The sequence below is a fragment of the Pempheris klunzingeri genome, chromosome 7 (assembly GCF_042242105.1).
Source record: "Pempheris klunzingeri isolate RE-2024b chromosome 7, fPemKlu1.hap1, whole genome shotgun sequence".
Lineage (NCBI taxonomy): Eukaryota > Metazoa > Chordata > Actinopteri > Acropomatiformes > Pempheridae > Pempheris > Pempheris klunzingeri.
The window spans coordinates 18,650,454-18,671,158 of NC_092018.1; the positions used below are offsets into that span (position 1 = coordinate 18,650,454).

The 20,705-nt window shown below is 43.5% G+C and overlaps 2 protein-coding genes across 2 annotated transcripts; both read right to left on the reverse strand.

The window, feature by feature from the left end:
* Positions 1-733: 733 nt before the first annotated feature.
* On the reverse strand, positions 734-7,470 carry erap2 (endoplasmic reticulum aminopeptidase 2). Its single transcript, XM_070834149.1, has 20 exons — positions 7,114-7,470; positions 6,802-6,988; positions 6,545-6,714; positions 6,275-6,413; positions 6,057-6,191; positions 5,827-5,947; positions 5,565-5,719; positions 5,323-5,436; positions 5,082-5,213; positions 4,585-4,716; positions 3,801-3,869; positions 3,526-3,701; positions 3,258-3,337; positions 2,979-3,162; positions 2,713-2,869; positions 2,429-2,613; positions 2,108-2,269; positions 1,772-1,912; positions 1,338-1,419; positions 734-1,050 (listed from the first exon to the last, which is right to left on the reverse strand). The coding sequence occupies exons 1-20, from the start codon at positions 7,320-7,322 to the stop codon at positions 904-906; spliced, it is 2,877 nt and encodes a 958-aa protein (XP_070690250.1). The 5' UTR covers positions 7,323-7,470; the 3' UTR covers positions 734-903.
* Positions 7,471-12,305: 4,835 nt separating this feature from the next.
* Positions 12,306-20,389, reverse strand: rgmb (repulsive guidance molecule BMP co-receptor b). The gene is made up of 3 exons (XM_070834204.1): positions 19,891-20,389; positions 15,368-15,915; positions 12,306-13,570 (listed from the first exon to the last, which is right to left on the reverse strand). The coding sequence occupies exons 1-3, from the start codon at positions 20,006-20,008 to the stop codon at positions 12,806-12,808; spliced, it is 1,431 nt and encodes a 476-aa protein (XP_070690305.1). The 5' UTR covers positions 20,009-20,389; the 3' UTR covers positions 12,306-12,805.
* Between the last annotated feature and the right edge of the window lie 316 nt (positions 20,390-20,705).

Here is a 20,705-nt window from a genome sequence, read left to right on the forward strand (position 1 = left end):
GGCTGGTGGAGAATCACATCAGCGGGGCCAGGACCAGGATCCATAGGAACCAGGGAACCACATCAGCAGAACCAACATATATTTATTTGTTATTGCTTATTTTCTACTGCTGTTTTCTTTACTCTTTCTTTTTTCTATTGTTGCTCCTGTAACATGTGAATTTCCCCCTATGGGGAATCAATAAAGAAAAGTCTAAAAGTCTAGTCTAAGTCTAAAGTCAAAGAGTTAACACAAAGACAGGCCATGTTTCAGTTAACACAACTCACACTAAGGGACCAGGAGGTGCAATGAACCCTTTTATTGTCTATTTAAGAATCCATTACACAGTATTTGTGTGTCATATTGGAATGGATCTCTCTCTCTCTCTCCCACACACACACACACACACACACACACACAGGTGCGCAGAGACAACGAAATAAAGAAGGTACACCCATGGTGTTCCTCACACACACACTGCTAGGCCACTATGCAGCTGCCACTTCTACCAATTACTTTTCTTTTTGGCTAACAATTAAGTTCATTGAAAATTTACAAAATGCTTTATACACTGCTGCCCCATAAAGTTGGAATAATTGTTCAATACCCCCAATTTTGTTACAGCCTGAATACACAGTTTGCAAAGGTTAATTGTGGTTTAAGTTTCACTGTGATATGTTTGGAAGAGTTTGATCAATAAAGTTGAGAGGATATACACTTTATTTATCAAGAATAAATCACATTGTCACAATCATTTCATGAGAAGAGGTAAAAAAACATTTTATTCCAACTTTATGGGCAACAGTGTGTATACAAAATTGTCAACTTTGCAAATAAAAACACACAAATATCCTCTCTGCGCTATCAAATCGGCACCTCTTCCTCTCTCTCTCTCTCTCTTCCTCTCTCTCTCTCCGTCGTCCTTTACTTCAGTTGCTTGTTCAGCCAGGCTCTCAGAGTCTCTAGGTTCATCTGAACCCAGCGGATATTTTTCTGCACATTGTCCAGGGCAACCTGAGTAGCTCTAAGCTGAGACGCCTGTTCTTTGATGGACTCGAAGAACAACTGCACCTGGGGATTAAACACACACACATTTACAAAAACACAAACATAAAGCTGAAAATTTGACTTAAACGTGTAAATTCACAAATATTTCCTGTTTTGGTTTGCAAGGCTATTAGAACAAATTTGTTAATGCTGTGGGTTTTATAAGATCACAGCACTTGGACTTTTATTCTCATCACTCTCACAAATGTCGTGGATTTTGCCAATACCAGCCAATATCATTAGCATGAGGAAATATTGATGCATTTCCAACTTGTCTCGTAGAATATAGATTAGTTCAAGAGCCCATTTACTTCAGTGAGGTCCTCTGGAGCTGAGAACTGGCCTGTGGTGCCAATGATGATGTTTCTAATACAAAATGAGCCCAAATGGAACCTGCAAAGCAGCCAGACAACAGGATTATAGGACATTAACAGACTAAAATCTCACTTTGCATATGCACACAGTGGTATTTACTGGCTTTCATAGTTGCATAATCAACTACCCAATGTGTTGCTTGTGGTATAATCAGGTCTTCAAATCAAAAACCTGTTTGGCTCCTTGTTGAACAAGTGGAACAGCAGGCCACTAAAATGCGGAACTTTCTGGTTTACACAAAGTTTTTGCAACTCACAGCAACGGCTTGATTATTGTAATGTTTTAAAAAGCAAACTGCATCTCCATAATATCACTTGGTTTGGATTGCACTACTATGTCATTCACAACATCTCCATTCTGTAGCACTAACTTTTGAACCAGTGTGTCCCAGTTCTTTTTGACAAAGTTCCAGGCGAGGTGATGTCCCCGTGGGTTCCTGGCCACCATCAGGATGAGCGTGGACAAGTCCTGGGAACGAATCACCTTCCCCTCCAGACCCAGCTCCAGCAGTCTGCAACACAAACACACTCAATACAACCTGCTCTATGAACACCACATTATTTGCCGTCACTTGAGGGGAGTTATTTATCTGTAATATAGACACAGAATAAATATTGGATACGTCAGCATTGTGATACAATACCTCATGTTTGCCACATGGTGGCAGCATTAACTGTGTTAAAAATGTAATAGGGAGAGGATGTACCTGTACAGTTTGTTTGTCTCTCTGCTGCAGGTCAAGGCAAACAGTATTTTACTCTTTTGTGCTGCAGAGAGGGAGTTGTTGTATGTGTGTAAGAGCGTGGCCCAGCCATGGTCATCCTGAGCTCCAACTGAATACACTGTCTTTGCCACGTCAGTGGGCAAGCTAGGATAAACACAAGCAGACATGCACATGTTAGGGACAGGATGAAATATCACATTATATTGTCCAGTCCAGCACAGGGAATAGGTGCTTTATGTGAGATGTATCAGCAGTTATTGACTGATAATGACGTGTGTTAATATATAATTTAGACAGACACACTTTAGTGTTCCGTTGGCCTGAAGCCAGTCCTTGAAGATCTGACGAGCCTGCTGCAGACAGGGAGGGTCATTCAGGTGGCAAGCCAGTGACAGGACCTCTGACCTCAGCCGTCGCTCTGACACAGAACCGCTGTCGCTCCACGTCTGCTGGTCAATGACAGTACGGAAAAATCGCAGGATGTACGTCTGCAGGAAAGGACACAGAGAAACAGCATCTCACATGAACTAAACCTGCATTTCATAATGACTTAAATTCATACTAAATGTGTTGTCTTGTCTTCTTACCCCCAGTTTGCTAGTTAGATCGACCTCATTTCTTTTCTCAATGATATGGTAAAAGGTCTCCAGATAACCCAGTCCTTGGAGGAGAGGCACAGTGTGTGTCTCCACTTTCAGGTAACCAATCAGGTCTAAGGCTTTATTGAGTGGCAGATAACCAGCCCTTTAGAGACACACAAGAATTTTTGAAAAGTTAGGGAAAGTCAAAGCTGTTTTGTTTATGTGTATCTACATACAGACCCACAAACGCATATACACACATCTATGCTTACGTCACCAGCTGCATGGCGTTGTGTATCAAGTGAGTCCTGTCTTTGTAGCTCAGTGCGGTGTGGTTTTCCCTCAGTAGTTTGGTCATCTCATCCCAACCATTGTCCTCATAGTGAACCATGTAATAGCCAGTCATGTCGGTGTTTATTTTCACCCAGCTGACTTCCTCTCCTACATGTATACTGTCTAAATAGCACAACATGATAGAAAACAATATAATGCCAAAGCAAAAATGAAGACATGTATGAATTATATTCAAGAAACTCTCTCTGCCCTGTTACCTGAGTGTGTTGTCATCAGGTGTCTGTGGATGGTGTTGGAAGCGTCTGTCTTGTATGTCAGAGGGATGTGCCAAAGGAAACTATACAAGAAAAGAGAATATCATTTTGAAAAAGTAAAAGCTAAAGTTCAAACCAGCGAGATACTTAATATTATTGTGTCGGTAAATGGGTGAGTAGCTGCATAAGTAAAAACACAGCAACATACAGTGTGAATGGAATAGTAGATTAAATACTAAATAATACCGTACAAGTGCATGTGCATGCTCACCCCTGTTGCAGCGTGGACCAGAGAGGATCTGACGGCAACACTGTCCTCAGGAACCTGTCCTGTCTAAGCAGCAGACGGGGGCCCTTCCTCGTGACAGTTACCACAGGAATACCTTTCTGCAGAGTCCAAGTGTTCATCATGGCCGTCAGGTTCAGGTGTTCTCCAGCAAACAGGTACTGTAGGAGCCAATCAAAGATCAATACATGTGACCACATCACAAAACTAGGAAACCCATGATGACAGGTCAGCTAGTGGATGTTTAAATGTTTACTCACTGCATTCTTGGAGGCCTGACTGCTGCTGTAACAGTGCTTACCAGAGATGAAATCCTCCTCTGAACATGTCTGGAGAACAAAATGATTTTCAACATTAGTTTTGCAAATCACATGAACTTTACACTGCGGATGACCATAGTGCACCACAGTGTTTTAGAGTTTGACTGTGATATTTCCACGTTTACGGCCGCTATTGGTTCCAATTCAATTCTATACTGTAGGAAAATCAACTTAGAGAGACTTTGGACATGTTTGAGATTGGTAACCCATCACAACAGACACCATGTCTGCTTTTATCTTTGCCAAAGTTTAGTTATCGATGCATGGCAAGGCAGTGTATTCTTTTAAAATCATTTTCAATTGCATTACTGGGCAAAGATAACGTAACTTTGATGGCAATAAAACAGACATGATGTTCACTTTGATTGATTACCCACTTTAAGTAACATTATTATGCACCATAATGAAATGAATAGGAAAGAATGACAGTCTGGAAGAAGGGCAAACACAAATCAGAAATCTAAGACACTACAGCATCCAACATGAAATGCTTAGCAGAACGTAAAATATGCTAGCTTGATGATATATGGGCAAAAATCTTTAAAAACAATTTTAAACACATTTAACAAATATGCATGCAGAAACATACGATATACATGATTTTCTTTGTCTGATTACTCAACTTCAAATAGAGTTCTGGCAGGCAGCCCCTTAACTTTTTGATTTACAAGAAGACACAGGATTACAAACTGAATTTCACAAGTAATGTAATTTGTGTTTGTACGTTGGCTAGGCTGTCCCACAGGTCCTGGTTGTGTGCATTTCTGTAACTGTATTTGCGGAGGTATCGTACTATCCCACTCTGGAAGACATCATCTGTGAGAAAGTGACGCAGCATGTGCAGGACACATGCTCCCTGGTGGGAGAGAGAGAAAAGGTTTATCTAATCACAACAGGTTATGCTGGAGGTTGGTTTCAAAGCACTTTGAATTATGTTGGTCATAAACAATGAGAAAGATGAGAATTTTTTTATCATAATATCAATAGTTATGCAGTCACAGGTGTGAGTTTAGAGGCTGTTTTCAAACTCTTTTAAGTATCAAGCCAATCAGACCAGAGTAGCAGAGGTATTAATTTGTTTAATTTCAAATGCACTATGGTTTATTTGTGTCTGATTTTGCAGGTAAAACATTTTCACAGACTCACAATGAATTGTCATGTTCAGTTGTGTGACCTTCTTTGTGACTGAGAGCAAAACACACGTATAACACAAAAGCATACTTTCTCATAGGAGACTGTGTCAAACATCTCTCTGATCTGAGTGGGGTTCTCTGCCGGGCTGGATATCGGCCGAGAGGAGTTCAACGAATCATGACCAACCGCTGCAAAACAGGCGTGCAACAGATATTCCTCCTGCAAGATCGTGCACAGAACAGGATCGTCAGTACTCTCTGCTTGGCATGATATTAATCTACTGCCGTTAATGAATTAAGTCAATTATCAGATTAAACCAGGCACGTACCACTTTGAGGTTGGGGAAGGTGGCCTCGACTGAAATGTACTCCATGTATCTGGCGAATCCTTCATTCAGCCAGATATCGTTCCACCACTCCATCGTCACCAAGTTACCAAACCACTGCAGGCATGATCGATTTAGAATTTCAGCGCTTTGTACTAACAACCTTTATAATGACTGGATTTATGAGCTAAACAAGCACTTAAGCCCCGTTTGGTGTTAGAGTCCAGGCAGTGTCACACTCTCACCTGATGGGCGAGCTCATGGCCAATCACCATGGTAACCCAGAGTTTATCAGAAACGGAGGAAGTGAGGGGATCAAAGAGAAGACTGGTTTCTCTGTAGGTGGTTAGACCCCAGTTCTCCATCGCACCAGACTGGAAGTCTGGGATGGCTATCAGATCTGGGAGATGGAAAACAGCAGGTCAGGGGACAGAAAGTGACGGGGAATATGTGGAAAAGAAGGAAATGCTGTGGGGCTTATTTACAGCAATACCGAACAAAGGTTACCTTGTTTGGGTAGAGGATAGTGGATGTTGAAATACTCGTCATAGAAGTCTAGCATTTTGACAGCAACCTCCAGGGCATAGTGGGTTTGCTGCAACTTCACAGGAGCAGCATAGATGGACACCTACAGATATACAACAGAGCATGAACAACAAGAAGAAATGTGTCCCTGAAAAAGTAAATATTGTTGGCAAGAAATGAAAGAAATTCAAAGATCGTCAGGAAGACCGCACCTGCACCCCAGAGGATGTTGTTGCAGTGACGGATTTGAAGTCACAGATGACAAAAGCTACAAGGTACGTGCTCATCTTTACACTCGCATCAAACTGGTCCTCGAGCAGTCCATCGTTTACCTCAACCGTCTTGACCTGAAATACATTCGCAGTTCATTGTAGCCATTTGTCACACACATTTGAGCTTTTGTGAAGACTAGCATACGTGCAACACTCACTACAGGCATGTTGGACAGAGAAATGTACTCTGGACTCCTCCTGATCCGTAAGGAGAAGTTGGCTTTGAAGCTCGGCTCATCAAAGCAAGGGAATGCCATCCGAGCACTTGTGGGCTCAAAGTGAGTTGAAGCTAAAGTCCTGAAGAGAGAAACCAGCAGATACTCTTTGTATCGTGTAGACAGTGGACTACTGTGCTTTAGTTGGAAACTGCATTTATGTGTACCGGATATTTCACTAAGCGTACTGTGAAACAATCGATCTGGTCTTACCTGGTCTCTCCTGTGCTCGTCCTGTAAGTGCTCTTATAGAAGCCATAGAAGCCTTCTCCAAGCTCTGCCTCAAACTCAATATATAGAAAGTACTTTTGCCCACTGCTGAGCACCCTGGGAGAGAAAATACCAATCTGCTCATGGAAAGGGTTATGAAGAACTGGAAGAACCTAGAACAAGCATGGGGAGATAGGGAGAAGTTAGATCCAATGTAAGGAACGGTGATAAATAACTTGTGGCTCTGCATTTGTAGTTACCTGGTCGGACAGATGAGCGTGGTTCTGGTCCAATATGGTGACCTTGTGGAGCTGCAGACCCTTGCTGTGTAACACAACCCAGTTCGTGTTGTTCTGGACATCAATCTGGATCTGCACCGAGCCAGTGAAACTGAGACTTGTGAGGTTGGGGTGCAGAAGGAGGTGGTAGTGAAGAGGAATGACGTACCTGAGATGAAGAAATATGTGTTGATTTTTTTTAAATCAACGCCTCAGACACAGAGGTCCAACAGTTTTTTTTTGTCAATTCCCTGTATGTAGGTATAAAACAAGTGGCTGTGTGAATGGCGATACCTTGGCAGGCGTAGACGGCTCCAAGGGAAGGACAGATCACCGGATCCCATTGGAGACTGTTCTCCTGTGAGGTGAGGAGTGCTTGACGCCTGTGAACTCTGGCTGGGCTGACACCCAACCAGAGACACGTGGAATACAAAGAGCACCACGAGTCTTACTAGGGCCATTGTGGAGGAAATGTCAGTCAACCACTGATTTGGAAAAGACATATAACAGGCTGATAGCTAGTGTTGAACTTGATCACATCCCCAATATGAGGAGCGATGATGGGACCACTTGATGTGTGTGTTGATTGGCTGCCTGGATGACTTGTCCAGATGCCACGCTGTCAGAATGTGGCTTTATTTTTTCTTAAACCTGGAAGACATGAGAGTGGGATTAAGACAAGCGTCTCTCAATGAAACAACTCCTATGCTGCTGCTCTTCCTGTATTCTAACCCAATCAAAAACGTGTCTGTGTGCCAGGTTAAATGGTTGTGGCCGTGACTTCAGAGGTTGCTATACTGACTGACCACCTTATTTGACCTCTTTCTACCCACGAAGTAAAGGTGTTTATGTCTACAAAGTGACAGTTTGGGACCAGACAGCAACAAATTACAGGCTGAAGGAGACTCAAACGTGCGTTGAGGGAACCACATGATTTTCCATGCGGACAAAACAATGTGAGGACACAGCTATAACTGTAAGGTGACAACAGCTGCAGGAGCATAACTGCAGTTCAATTCAGGCTCCATAGCCCGTACTTGTGCTGTGCTATGCTAATAACATGAGGATTATATTAGTCACAGCAGCCCAGAAACCAGAAATGTACCTAATTGTTAAACACACAGATGTAGTTTGCAGTTAGTGAAGCAATGTTTGTCTTGTGTCTGCTTTATAGGTCATGTTTTAAGAGGAGTGAAATGTCGGAAGCTTTACCTAAATCAGTCTGGCTTCATCTTCACTCCCTCATGTCTCTCTGCTGTTAAGTTTCACTTTCTCTTACAAGCTCCCACCCACTGCATAAGCAAAAACCTTACTGGTGTGTGTGTGTGTGTGTGAGAGAGAGAGAGAGAGCCAGAGAGAGAGAGAGAGAGAGAGAGAGGGAGAGAGCTACACAATGTAGTTTCCCATGTAAACTTGTACTAATACACAACAGTCTTGTGTATGAATAATGTCTTATGTCTATTTCAGGTAATGTTAGTGGATACAAAGGCTGATGTATGAATCTATGCTGGAACAAATACAGTCAGACACAATGTAACACACTGAAACACAGTTGTCACAGATGAAACAGTGTGTGTGTGTGTGTGCGTGCATGTGTGTGTGTGTGCAGGTGTACCCTACTAGAGTCATGTCTAATGCTCTGGGTGCGTTGATATGATCAGCTTCCTACCTCAGGTCTAACAGCCACAGGCAGGTGCGTCTCCAGTTTTTCAAATGACTCTTCACCGACTTTCTGCTGTCCACATGACTGTCCTGCTCGCTCTTTATACATGCAGATAAAGCCTCATTTGTGTAAGAGCCCACAGTGTCTCCCTCTCTTTCTCTTTCTGTGTGTGTGTTTGAGCTTGTTTTGTGCGCTGGGGCGGGAGGTGTGGAGGGTCCCATTGTTAGCGTAAGGTCACAACAATGAGACATGTCAGTCCCCCACAATGCAATGCTCTTGGCAAAGCCAAACAGCGTGCCCCCATTTCACACACTCACATGTACACAAAGTGCACAAACACACACACACACACACACACACAGAAACACATGCACAAATACACAAGGAAGTAATCACTAAAGCTGCTCTAACTAAAGCAGACATGACTGAGCCATCCAGGGGTCTATTTTACCTTCCCATCATCTATTTATGGACAGGTAAGAGTTTCTAATTTCTAATGCATGATTATGATGTTTATTTTACATCATCCAGGAGAGAAAAACCCAAATCACTCTGTTGAGAAGAATGTTTAAAGCATGACCACCGTGTGTGACTTTAATCCAGAGCTGTTGAAAGTCAATTCAAGTCAGGTCAATAATATTCATATAGCCCAAAATCACAAAATTACCTCAAAGAGCTTTGAAATCTGTACAACATCCAAACCCCGCTTCCTTCATCCTTTAGGTTTTTGAATTATCAATGGTGGCAGCCTATAGAGGAGTATTGACTCTTTCTACTGGAGTTACTACATCAGATTGCAGCATGAAAATAAATAATTTGATAATAATTTATTTATTTGGAGTATGACAGATTTAAATATATATATATATATATATTTATTTTGATGACCATGTTAGAAATTTTGTCTGTATAAGCAACTAACGTGAATATTAAACAAAATGCCTCATATTTACAACTACTACAAGCTACTATATACTGTTTTTCTGTACCTCACGGCATTGTCTTCATAGCCTTCTGTTATATAGCCACAAAAAATATTAAAATATAATATATATATATATATATATATATATATATATATATATATATATAGCCATAAATTAAAAATTAAATCCTCTTCATGTTGTCCTCCGTGGTCTTTTAGGAGGGGTTGAGGGAGACTTGTTGAGGCTTGCATCTCTGGCCCCTCCAGTCCACCTTTCAGGGGACAGGCTGGGCTGGACCCTGCTGTTCTGCATGGTGAGCGACTTCAAGAGAGGACACCTAGAGGTCAGCTGGAGGTCACCCTCACAAGGCCACATGACCAACAGCATTGATGTAAGGAGGAAGCATCGTGGCCACAGCGCTGTGGTGCTCATCACTGTGGCAACCAATGACTGGCCGTCGTATAGTTGCTCTGTGAGGCACAAGCGACACCCAAAAGTCATCAGGAGACACCAGGCATCATCAGGTAGGACTGTAGCCGATCATGTGTGAGGATACCACTTTCTCCATTAATGGAAAATAGAAGTAACTTCTCTTCAATACTTTTTATAATCGCAGCTCACCAGGATAAGAAATGCAATGAATTTGAAGACACGGAAGGTATGTTTTAATTGTTTGCAATTTAAAAAAATCCCTGTTATTCATACAGATGTTGTTCCTTATGTTGGACTGTGTGGTTTGATCTCCAGGTGCTGGTGTTTGGACAAACACAGTGGTTGTCCTGTTTATGAGACTCATTCTCATGAAGCTCATCATCTTTAACACTTTGATGACCACTTACGTTGTTATTAAGTGGTAAGAGGATGAGTATGTGCCTTATTTGGACTAAAATCCCCTTAAAAGGAAAATAGCCAGGTTTTCCCTCACATTCACGTTGTATTATCTGAAATAATAAGTAAATATTTTAAAGATGCTAAGAATATGTTTGATCTTTCAGATTGGTCGCCATTGGAGGGCTTCTGATGCACCATGTAACCTTGAAAAGAAAACTAACCCAGAGAAGGGAACACTTTCCTGTCTGAAGAAGTGAGGATTTCTGCACTGGAGGAAGCTGAGCACAGCCCGCTGTTGTGGTTGGCTTTATGATAATGGTCTTAACTTGAGTTTTGGATCGGAATCTCATTGAATAAATGACAATTCATCCACTGTCAGGATCACAGGAGTCGCAGGTTTCAGATGCTACAAATCTTTTGTGGCGCCTTTTTCAGCTTTTTCTCACTGACATCCCAGGTGTTGCCGACTGTGGCCGTTGAAAACACATTTGTGTTTGTGAGGCCAAACCTGGTATCTGATCAAAACCTAACCTCACACAGATGGGTTAGTGCACATATTGTTATATGTGTGTGTGTGTGTGTGTGTGTGTGTGTGTGTGTGTGTGTTTGTGAGAAGCTCTGCGTGTTGTTGTTGCTCATCTACAATTCTGAATGCCTTGAATTATTAAAAATATTGTGAGGAAAACTTTGCTCAAGGACTTTGGTGGTTTGTAGAAGCACATCATTTTGTTTTGCTTTTTAATTTTCCAGTGAATGTGTAATTAATAAACAGGAAATACGCTTGGAACATTTTGACTTTATTGTTTTTTAAATAAAACACTTGCACACAGTTTTTTCAGTTTTTTTTTTTGAGCGCCTTAAGTAACACACTGACATAGCAACAGAGCACCACTAGGTGGCAGTACAATCACATCTGACATTTTTAAATTATTATCCAACAGCAAGAATATGGAGCTTAACTTCCTCTACAGGACACTACGTTCATAAATAAGTTAAGTATTTCAACACTGACCAGCCACTCGTCACCAAACTGACACTCACACATGATTTAAGAGATCACAATGCCAAAAACTGAGATTAAGCTTATACTGCCAACCAAACAGGGCTTAATTATACTGAATGTTACATGTTAAAGAGGCTCATAGTCTTAAGGGTTGGCATTTGTATCAGGTATCAAATGGCATACATTTCCCACAACACACTGCTGAAGCACATGTCTCAGCAGACAGTGTGGTAAAGGTTTCTCAGTGATTTGCAGTGTTTTGTCTACACTCCAGTATCTTACATGTATCCCAGTGAGGAGCAGCTTGTCACTTCTGGCAGTAGGAGTAAAACAATTTACAGTAGCAATATTAAAAAAAGGGGGAGACAGTGTGAGGAGAACAAGAGTGCTGGTTAGGTGATGAGTTATGATTTCCTTTGTACATAAAAACCATACAATATCTGTCTTTGGCTCAAATGAACGCAATAAAGAACACAGTGAGCAACATACATGAGCCGGTATCGTCAGAAGGTGGGAATACCTCTAGCGTGATTCTCAGAGGAAATGAAAACACATCCAAGCATGTCACCAACTGTTAAAAAAACACTGATGTAGCCACACTCACTTTCACACACACACACACACACACACACACACACACACACACACACACACACACACACACACACACACACACACACACACACACACACACACACACACACACACACACACACACACACACACACACACACACACTTGAAATCAGGGCTGAGGAAAAACAACAAATTCATACAACAACAAAATAGTACTAATGGCATTTGCTGTGACAATATTATACATTCAAAAGAGAGCAACTCACATTGACTGACTTAAAATGAGATGCTTAGCCAAATCAGCCACTGGAAGAATGATGTATTTTAACAAAACAATGGCAGCTACTTGTTTTCAACAGACTTTTACTTTGAAAGGTTCAAAAATAAAATCATTGATGGTCTCAAAAACGTAAGCCTTTGGAGATTTTGGTGGAGGACAGTAAGTGTGAGGAAGAAACACTGATGTGGATTTGTTTTAAAAAAAAAAAAAATCTAAATAAAGTGCTTCTGTTAAAACAAACATCCTCTGACTGAGGTATTGAAGAAAAATCACATCAAATGACACAAAAAAAAAAAACTCTACGCCATTACACTGTGCACTGAAGACAAGCTATTTACAGTTTGGAGTGTGCATCTACACACTCAATTCACCCACACAGGTACGTTTGTGTCATTGTCAAGTGTCCTATCCAAAGATGGTGACAGACTGTGGAAACCATCATCACATCTCCTGTGTTATTTCCCAGAGGGCCGACTCTGCCAGGTAAGATGCAGTTATTGTCATCAGTGTCTCCTGTGCCCGCAGGGAGCTCTGCCACATCTTCTACAAAAAGACTAGTTCCCAGTAACTGTCCAGCCTGCTGTTTCCTCTGTATATGAGAGAGGAATCAGTGCTCTGTGTCAGTGCTCAGCAAAAAAAACTCCCAAACCTCTCTCTAGTGCACACACATACACAAGCCCACACACATGCAGGCACACACAAAGACTCCTACTCCTGCTTCAGTGCCACACTAAGAGCACACAGCAGGAGCAGAGCGAGCCGTTTCATAGGTTGAAAATCGGAGTGCAAGGTAGAGGTGGCAGAGCTGCGGGGGTAGATCCTCCATCTATCCCGGTGCGGGTGGAGACTCTCCATGTCCTTCTGGGCGCTGTACGCCGCCAGAGTGAAGTTAGCATCCCCGGTGGTCAGGAGATCAAACACGCAGGAGTGGTAGTAAATGTCCTGCACCTCCAGCTGCTCCCTGCAGTGTTCCTTCGCCCCCTCCACACCAAAAACCTGCATGGCAACATAGGGGGATGCTTGTGTCTGTGAGGAGTAGCTGGGCCGACGCAGCTGCTGAAGCTGGAGACCGAGCGCAGAAGGGGAGAGGGGCAGGGGAAGATGCCCCGCCTGGTCGATGCGTTCTCCGCTGGGGCAGCCGTTCAGACAGAGCTGTAGGTCTTGGGTGGCATCGTAGGCCTGAGCCAGCTCCTCTGGGATCCGCACTGCCATGGTCAGGTAGCGGCCCAGCTGGCGAACAATTACAGTTACACCAATGTAACCAGCGTGCAGCTCCACATGGCGCCCAGGGCTGCGCTCAGAGATCCACAGAGCCCGGACCTTCCCCGTTGCACCTTCTGCACCAGCAGAAATGTGGATGGGGTCTCCACTGCTCACGGTTCCATCATCAAAGGCAGCGGGGAGGTTGTCTGTGACGGCCTGATAGACCCTCTGGTCCGTACAACCCTCATAGGGTTTAAAGATGATAGTTATCTATAAAGAGGGAGCATCAGGTAAGTTGTAGCGACATTAGATACACAGTTCACAGTACCAAAGTCAATTCATAAGATACAGAAGCACAGCTTTCAGCAAGGAAACAATAGGCTGATTACTTGGAAGATCTGCAATGTCCTGGATGAGGACTTGGTGTTTTTCTTTGTCGTATATGGCAGTGAGAGAAATAACTTTAGGATTTCAACTGCTGGTTGGACAAAACAAGCAGCTTGAAGACTTTACCTTGGGCTCTGGGAAATTGTTGTCAATTCTCACTATTTTTGGAAATTTAACAGACTAAATGGTTTATCAATTGGGAAAAGTATTAAATCGAATGAATCGCTGATTCATCCGCAACTACTTTGATGACCAATTTTTCAAGCAAGCAACATTCACTGCTGAAGATTTGCAGCATATCCACGTTTTTGTCAGTGCAAACTGAGCATCTTTTGGTTGCACAAAAGTGAAAACTGCACTTTCACTGTTTTTCATGGATTTTATGGACCAAACCATTTAACAGTTAATCATGAAAAAAATCACAGATTAAGTGATAATGAGTATTATCAATGGTTGCAGCCCTAAAGATAAGGTAATAGCTCTCCCTCTCTCTCATACACACACACACTCCCAAATATTAACATTCACCCATTACACAGGTTATTGACTCTCACAGTGAATTTGAGAAATGACTAAATGACTTTTTAACAAGTTGTAATTTGACACAGCTATGCAAACATGCTGACACATGTGCACACACACGTATACACACACACACACAAGTACACACACACACATAAAAAGACACATGGCTCCAGTGGTGAGTGGATACAGGGTGTGGTGTGAGCATTACGGTTAGCACTAGCATCATAGTTCCGGTGAATGGCTGCTTTGTTCACATGACAGCCGTGAGGAATGAGGCCTGGCAGGCCATTAAGCCTGGAAGGCTGTTAATGTGTGTGTGTGTGTGTGTGTGTGTCCCTAATAATCGTGACTAATAACTTGCCCCACCTCTGACACAAGGTCAGACCTTCAACTCCACAGTGTAGCAACCCCACTATTTCCTTAATGTGTGTGTGTGTGTGTATGTTTCTGTCAGTGTGTGCGTTACTAAGTGTGTGTATGGGTGTGTATGTGTTTTAATAATTAAAGCTATCGACTATGCTAGAGGGCAGATCATCGGGGGAAACATCAACATAGCTTCTTTAACGCTACAAAGATCACCTTGTGTGGCTCGCCATCCATTTGGTGATGTGCGTGTGTGTGTTTCTTGTTATACAGGGATAAGGACCTTTAACACATATAGTGCTTTAAGCTGTATGCAAGGAGTGCCACTTATGACACACACACACACACACACACACAAACACACACATAAGTAAACAGTGGGTCCTTTCACACATCTCATTCCATGTTATTAGAGGTTAGACTATGTGCAGCCATTAACCAAGTTAGGTTTCCAACACTGCTTCAGTCACAAGAGATAAGTCACAACATTGGGCTGTTTGCCTCACACTTGTGACTCAGAGAGAGACAGAAAGAAACAGAGATGTAGTGCAGGGAGAGAAGGGGTATTTTCCAGCATTACATTGATAAGATTTCTTACTCTGAAGCACAGAAAAGCAAGTAAGGATCATAATTGACAGCATTTATCTCTCTAACACATACACACAGAGAAATAAACTAGATTACTCCAGCTGTGCTCTCTCTTAGGAAAGTCTTTCAGCCTTGATAACAGCAAATTAGACCCCAAAAGCCCATTTCTCTCTGTTTCCCCCAGTGTAACAGTTCTCCTCTCACCTTATTGGTTGCCGTGGCACTAGAGCCAGGTACCACGGGAACATTGGTGACCTGTACCGACAGATAGTCATTATCAATGAGAGGCCACGCCCCCTCCACCTTGCAAGTCTGGAAGCTGTCCTTAAATGTCCTCAGGTGTGGGTCCCCGAACAGCCCGCAGAACAGGTACCCAGGCCGAGAGTGACCTTGGCCGTGAGCATGGGAGTGTGTGTGTGCATGCCCGTGGGAGTGTGCGTGGGAGTGCTGGGTGCGACTATGGTAGTTGCAGGGCTCGTGGTGGACCTCGGGGTGCGTGGAGGAAGTGGGCCCGTCTCTGGAGCAATTCCTCTGGCTCATGAGGTCGGAGATGCCCAGCACGGCCGTGTGAAAGACCAGGTTCCCCCGGCAGGCCTTGGCTGTCCTCTGCGTGCAGGCCGAGTATGCACGTAAAGCCTTGCAAAATTCAACGTGAAAGCCATCCACGGCCGGTGTCAGGTGGAAGGTCAGGGAGACAAAGTCAGTGGTGCACTTCTGGATATGGCACTGAGGGATGGGCACCTGACACTGACCTGGAGAGGACACAGGGAAAGGTGCAAAAATATTGTTAGCAAAGTGATATTATTACACGAACAGTAATAATAATAAATGAACAGCTAAAACAGCCTTAAAGATAATCACATGTCTGATAATGTAGGTGTGTACTGCACTGAGAGCTGGATTTAACTAGAAATAGAAAGCTCATGCGCACACAGAAGACAACAAAGGTTACTGTGTGCAGACTGCTTTGAACTCGGACACACGATGCTACCGGCATGTTACAATCCAACCTAATAAAACTGGAAAAAGAACTGGCCGCTGGTTGAAAGTCCTGATCAATCAGTGGTGCCGCTCTGTGAGTGTAATAAAGCTGAAGTGTAATAAACCAAAGAGCAGCCAGTGTGAAAAGATAAAGAGTGTTTTCCTACAAGGAGAGAGATAATATTGCTTATACAACCTGTGTGCACATACAGTATTATAGACAGAGAGAGATAGGTCAAGGTGTGTGGTCACTTTTGAGAGTATTGTATTTGTGATCCTGTGTAGCTTTAGCAGTACAATACATTAGAGACAATACATGATCAAGAATGAAATACAACTTCCAGTTTTTATACTATAAGTAACAGAGGAAATGCAATGAGTGTTCTGTCCCCGTATATCCATTAGGAACAAAGGTCTTGGTCCGAAATTGTGCCTGATGTTTTATCTATTGCTACATTTCTGAATGTAACAAGGGTCAAACCAGCCTTTTATATCATAGATCATCAGAGAGAGAGGGAGTTAGAGCGAGAGAGAGATTAGAGACCAGACCTAATGCATCAGTCACAGCATGCCCCTATTAGATTAGGCCAGAGAGAGGCTCTGCAGTGTATGGGCAGCTGCACACACGCACACAAATAGCTATCTTAAAAAGAATGCTGGTCGTGCATCCGTTAAACGCTCAGCCAGTGATCTTCAGATGGTGGTTTGATCTCCTAATAGCCAAGCAAAACGAGAATGAACATGGTTTTTACTGAAATCAACAGATTCCCTTAATGTCACATCATCACTTAACGACCACAAGTTACTACTAATACAGTAACACACACAAGCAGACGACAAATCCCAGCTTTTCTTTATACATTGATTTGATTTGGGGGGCTTGAAGTAGTTGATCGCCACCATTTGGGGGCAGTAGTGCTCTGGGTTTTTAAAAAAATGGGTACGGACCCCCACTCACACCACACTTCAGAATCTCTCTCTTGCCTGTTAAATAGTGACACCAACCCACAGACTCTCTTACACACACACACACACACACACACAGGCTGCCTTCCATACCAACCACCGCTGTACAGACGGTCGGAGTACTGAGGACACATTGTGTCTTTGACTGGCAGGCCAACAGCCTCCTTCTCTCCCTCCTATCTGTCCTGCAGTGCCTAAATACGGCTCTCAATCTAATCAGACTGGGTTTATTCTCTTTTGAAAGGTATCAGAATCATGAGCTGCTCTAAAAACACACAAAAGCACTCATTCACTGACATTTTCCCAGCAGGGTGACGTAACAAGAAGGAGACGACCCGGTAACTGAAGGACTTGGGTTCAAACCACTGACTGATATAAAAGTTAAAGTCTTTCTGTCAACAAGCATTTGCTGAGGTTTCACCCCAGCTCCTATTGTGCTCCTCTACCACTCACCCTGTTCTCTTTCCTCCCTGTAAAAGCATCAGGCAACAAGAGGATTTTCATATGACGATGTAACATTTTAACATCAATATTACAGCACTTTTCTTTTCTTGTTTTTGCTCTTCAAGGCTTCCAATGATCTCCCGTTTGTGAAGCCCATCCTGCGAAGTGCCCTTTCTAAGCATGCAAAGTTGAACCTTCTAAAGAAAAGCCAATCTATGCATATAAATAAGTAATTTGTGCTAAGTCGAGCTGAGGTGATAAATTGACTTGAAAACAGTGCTAGGAAGAGAATAAAGAACTCTTCATGTGAGGAATTAATGCACATTCAACACATCCAGAGCCTGGTTTGTTTCATCCCCTGGGGTTAGTATCTAATATAGACACAATAAAACATCCAGCAATGCCCACACCACTCCTTCCATGGTCTACCATAATATCAACCTCTCCTTTTTTCACTCCATCACCCCTTTCCCAGCTGCCTTTATCATCTCACGGGTCACATTTCTTCTTTTCTCTCAAGCCTCATTTATTCTTAGGTTTTTTCAGCTGAAATCATTTCCCTCCATCAGCACTATTCTTACATAGCACTACTCTCATCTGTTTCCAGCCCTAAGCCCTCTTCAGTCTTATTCCCTGGCCGATCCGCTCACCCCCGTGGTCATCTCCTTTCCCCACATCCTGAGGCACCATCAGACAGAGGTCAAAAGATCCACCAGCTGAATCTCTCAGGCTTGGTTTACTGATTCTTTGTCTCCCCGTCTGACAGCCTGCAACTTCTCTGATCTCCAGAGATCAGAAAAGGATCTACTGGGATCATCTCTCAACCAAGGGAATGGCTTGTGAAGTGCTTATTGATCACCCTGTAGTGTGCACTCTCTCACACACTGAGCTCAAATCATACAAACAACCCTCCAAGCATAGAGACACAGAGCTTTACAGGAGCTCACAGCAGCACGCACTCTTTCTCTCTCCCTCGACTAGACGATCAGGAGTGTGAAGAATAGTCAACAATTACGACATCCCTGCCTCCCTGTCGAAACAGACACAAGGAGCCGACGGCTGGAGCAACAACGAAATATGTCTAAATACCTTCAAGTGTACAAGTTATAACAAATAAAACATCTCGTTTGGCCAAACAGACTAAATAATACACATTCTTTCCAGGTGACGCACGTGTAGCCGAAGGTGCCAAGAGGGTCTTTAACGTGAAGTGGGTCTCTCTCTGTTCCCTCCAGGCTGAGTGCAGGGGCGGTTTTGTCCCGCTGCCTCAGCCGTGTTAAACTAATTACTGGAGGTGTGACTGGTCAACAGACAGCCGCCACAGCAGCAGACCCCCTGCACACACAGCAACACACACAGACTTGGCCAAAAAGAGCTGGTTTCTGGAAAGAGAATATCATTCTGGTTCCTGCACCGAATGAAAAATGCATCTATGTTTGAACCAAATGACTTTAAAACCAACAGGCGGTGTGGTAAACAGTGAATCGTCTGTATAGCAACAGAAAAGGAGTCATATTATGTTTTTGTGGTAATAATCCTTACAGACACCCTTTTAACCTTCAGCGAACACGCTCCTCTTTTGTTTATTTCTTTGCTTTCCTTTCTGCCCAAAATTTGGCTTACATTTGAACTTGTGAGATTCTGCTTTTGTCGATTATTAGTAGAGAAACAACTACAAAAACAAGAATTTACTAATCAGAAAAGCATTACTTTATGCTTTTTCCTTTGCAGAGTCTACCTTGTGTAACTTTAATCACTTTGATACTGTTTCTCATGATGCATTTTATCAATTTCCATCATGCAACTGAGCAGAAACTGCATCCCACAATAGGTTTAGTCAGATTTACACCACAGCAGAGCCCTGATTTTAACTTTTTATGATCACATTTGCCCTCAGATAGATTTTCTTCTATGCTGCTCTGTGTAAATCTGTAATCTGTTATGGACATGGGGAGAGGTAGTCACCCTCTCTTCCCCTCCTCCATGAGCCATTAAGGGGCAGACAGGAGAATGACGGCCCAGGAGAGAGGAGGAGAAACTCGATCCGTGCTCAGACTGCTGCACTGCCGCTGGAGAGAGAGCCATTGTCAGGCAGCACTGGGCCCAACACTAGGATCGGCCACACAATGATCACAAACGCTTAATACTCAATTAACCACCTCTGATCACTACTAAATGCAACAGACGGAAAATACATGTTGTTACTGTGGTTGTAGTTGTTGCAGCGCATAGCAATTAGGGCTAATTGGATGACAAAGTGCGTGAAATTACATATTTGTAGCGATTATGTCGAAGAGACCCACTAGTTGTTGCAGTGTTAAAGTGCAGTTAGTTACCTAAGTGAGCACCGCAGCAGAGAGCGATGATCAGCAGCAGCAGTGGCCGGAAGCGGCGCACCAGAGTCGGGGAGGCGAGGCGCTCAGCCCCGCGGCAACAGCATCCGGCTCTCCCCATCCCCGTCCATGCAGGGCCAGGAGGGGAGAGTGGACAGACCTCCAAAGGACGAGGAGGGGTGGTGTCCAGGCCTTCTCACTTCTTCTTCTTGTTTTTCCTCCACTTCTGCCTCTTCTTCCTCACTCTTCTCTCCTTCCTCTCCTCCTCGGGTGCGCAGGGGCATTAAAACACAGCTGCTCCGCGGAATGCAGGGCGGAGGGGGAGGAAAGGCGAAGAGAGGAGGAAAACAAAGTGCGGGCAGAAGTCCCTCCGACGGCACTTTCACTTTTTCCCTGGACAAAATCCACACCCCACGTGATTAAGGTGCGCTCACTCCGCCGTGGGACTTTTGCCTTGATCGTGATCACTCTGTGCTCTCCTCTCCCGTCCCAAACACGCACAATCACATCCCTCTCTCTCTCTCTCTCTCTCTCTCTCACCAGGCCGGGGTTTCTCCTCCACTCCTCCCCTTTCACTTTCTCCTCCTCCTCTCCTTCCCCTCGAAACAAATCAATAGCCTGGAGAATCAACCAAACCCTGCTGGCGGAAAACCCGCCTACAGAGAGAGAGAGAGAAAGAGAGAGAGAGAGAGAGCAGTCTGCAAAATAATGGAGACCTGAGAGAAAAGTTGTAAAACGTTGGTAAGTTGCCATTAAATCACTGTGTTTGTCGAAGAGAATAATGGGTTTCCGATGTAGGTAGGCTTTTTTATTTGGCA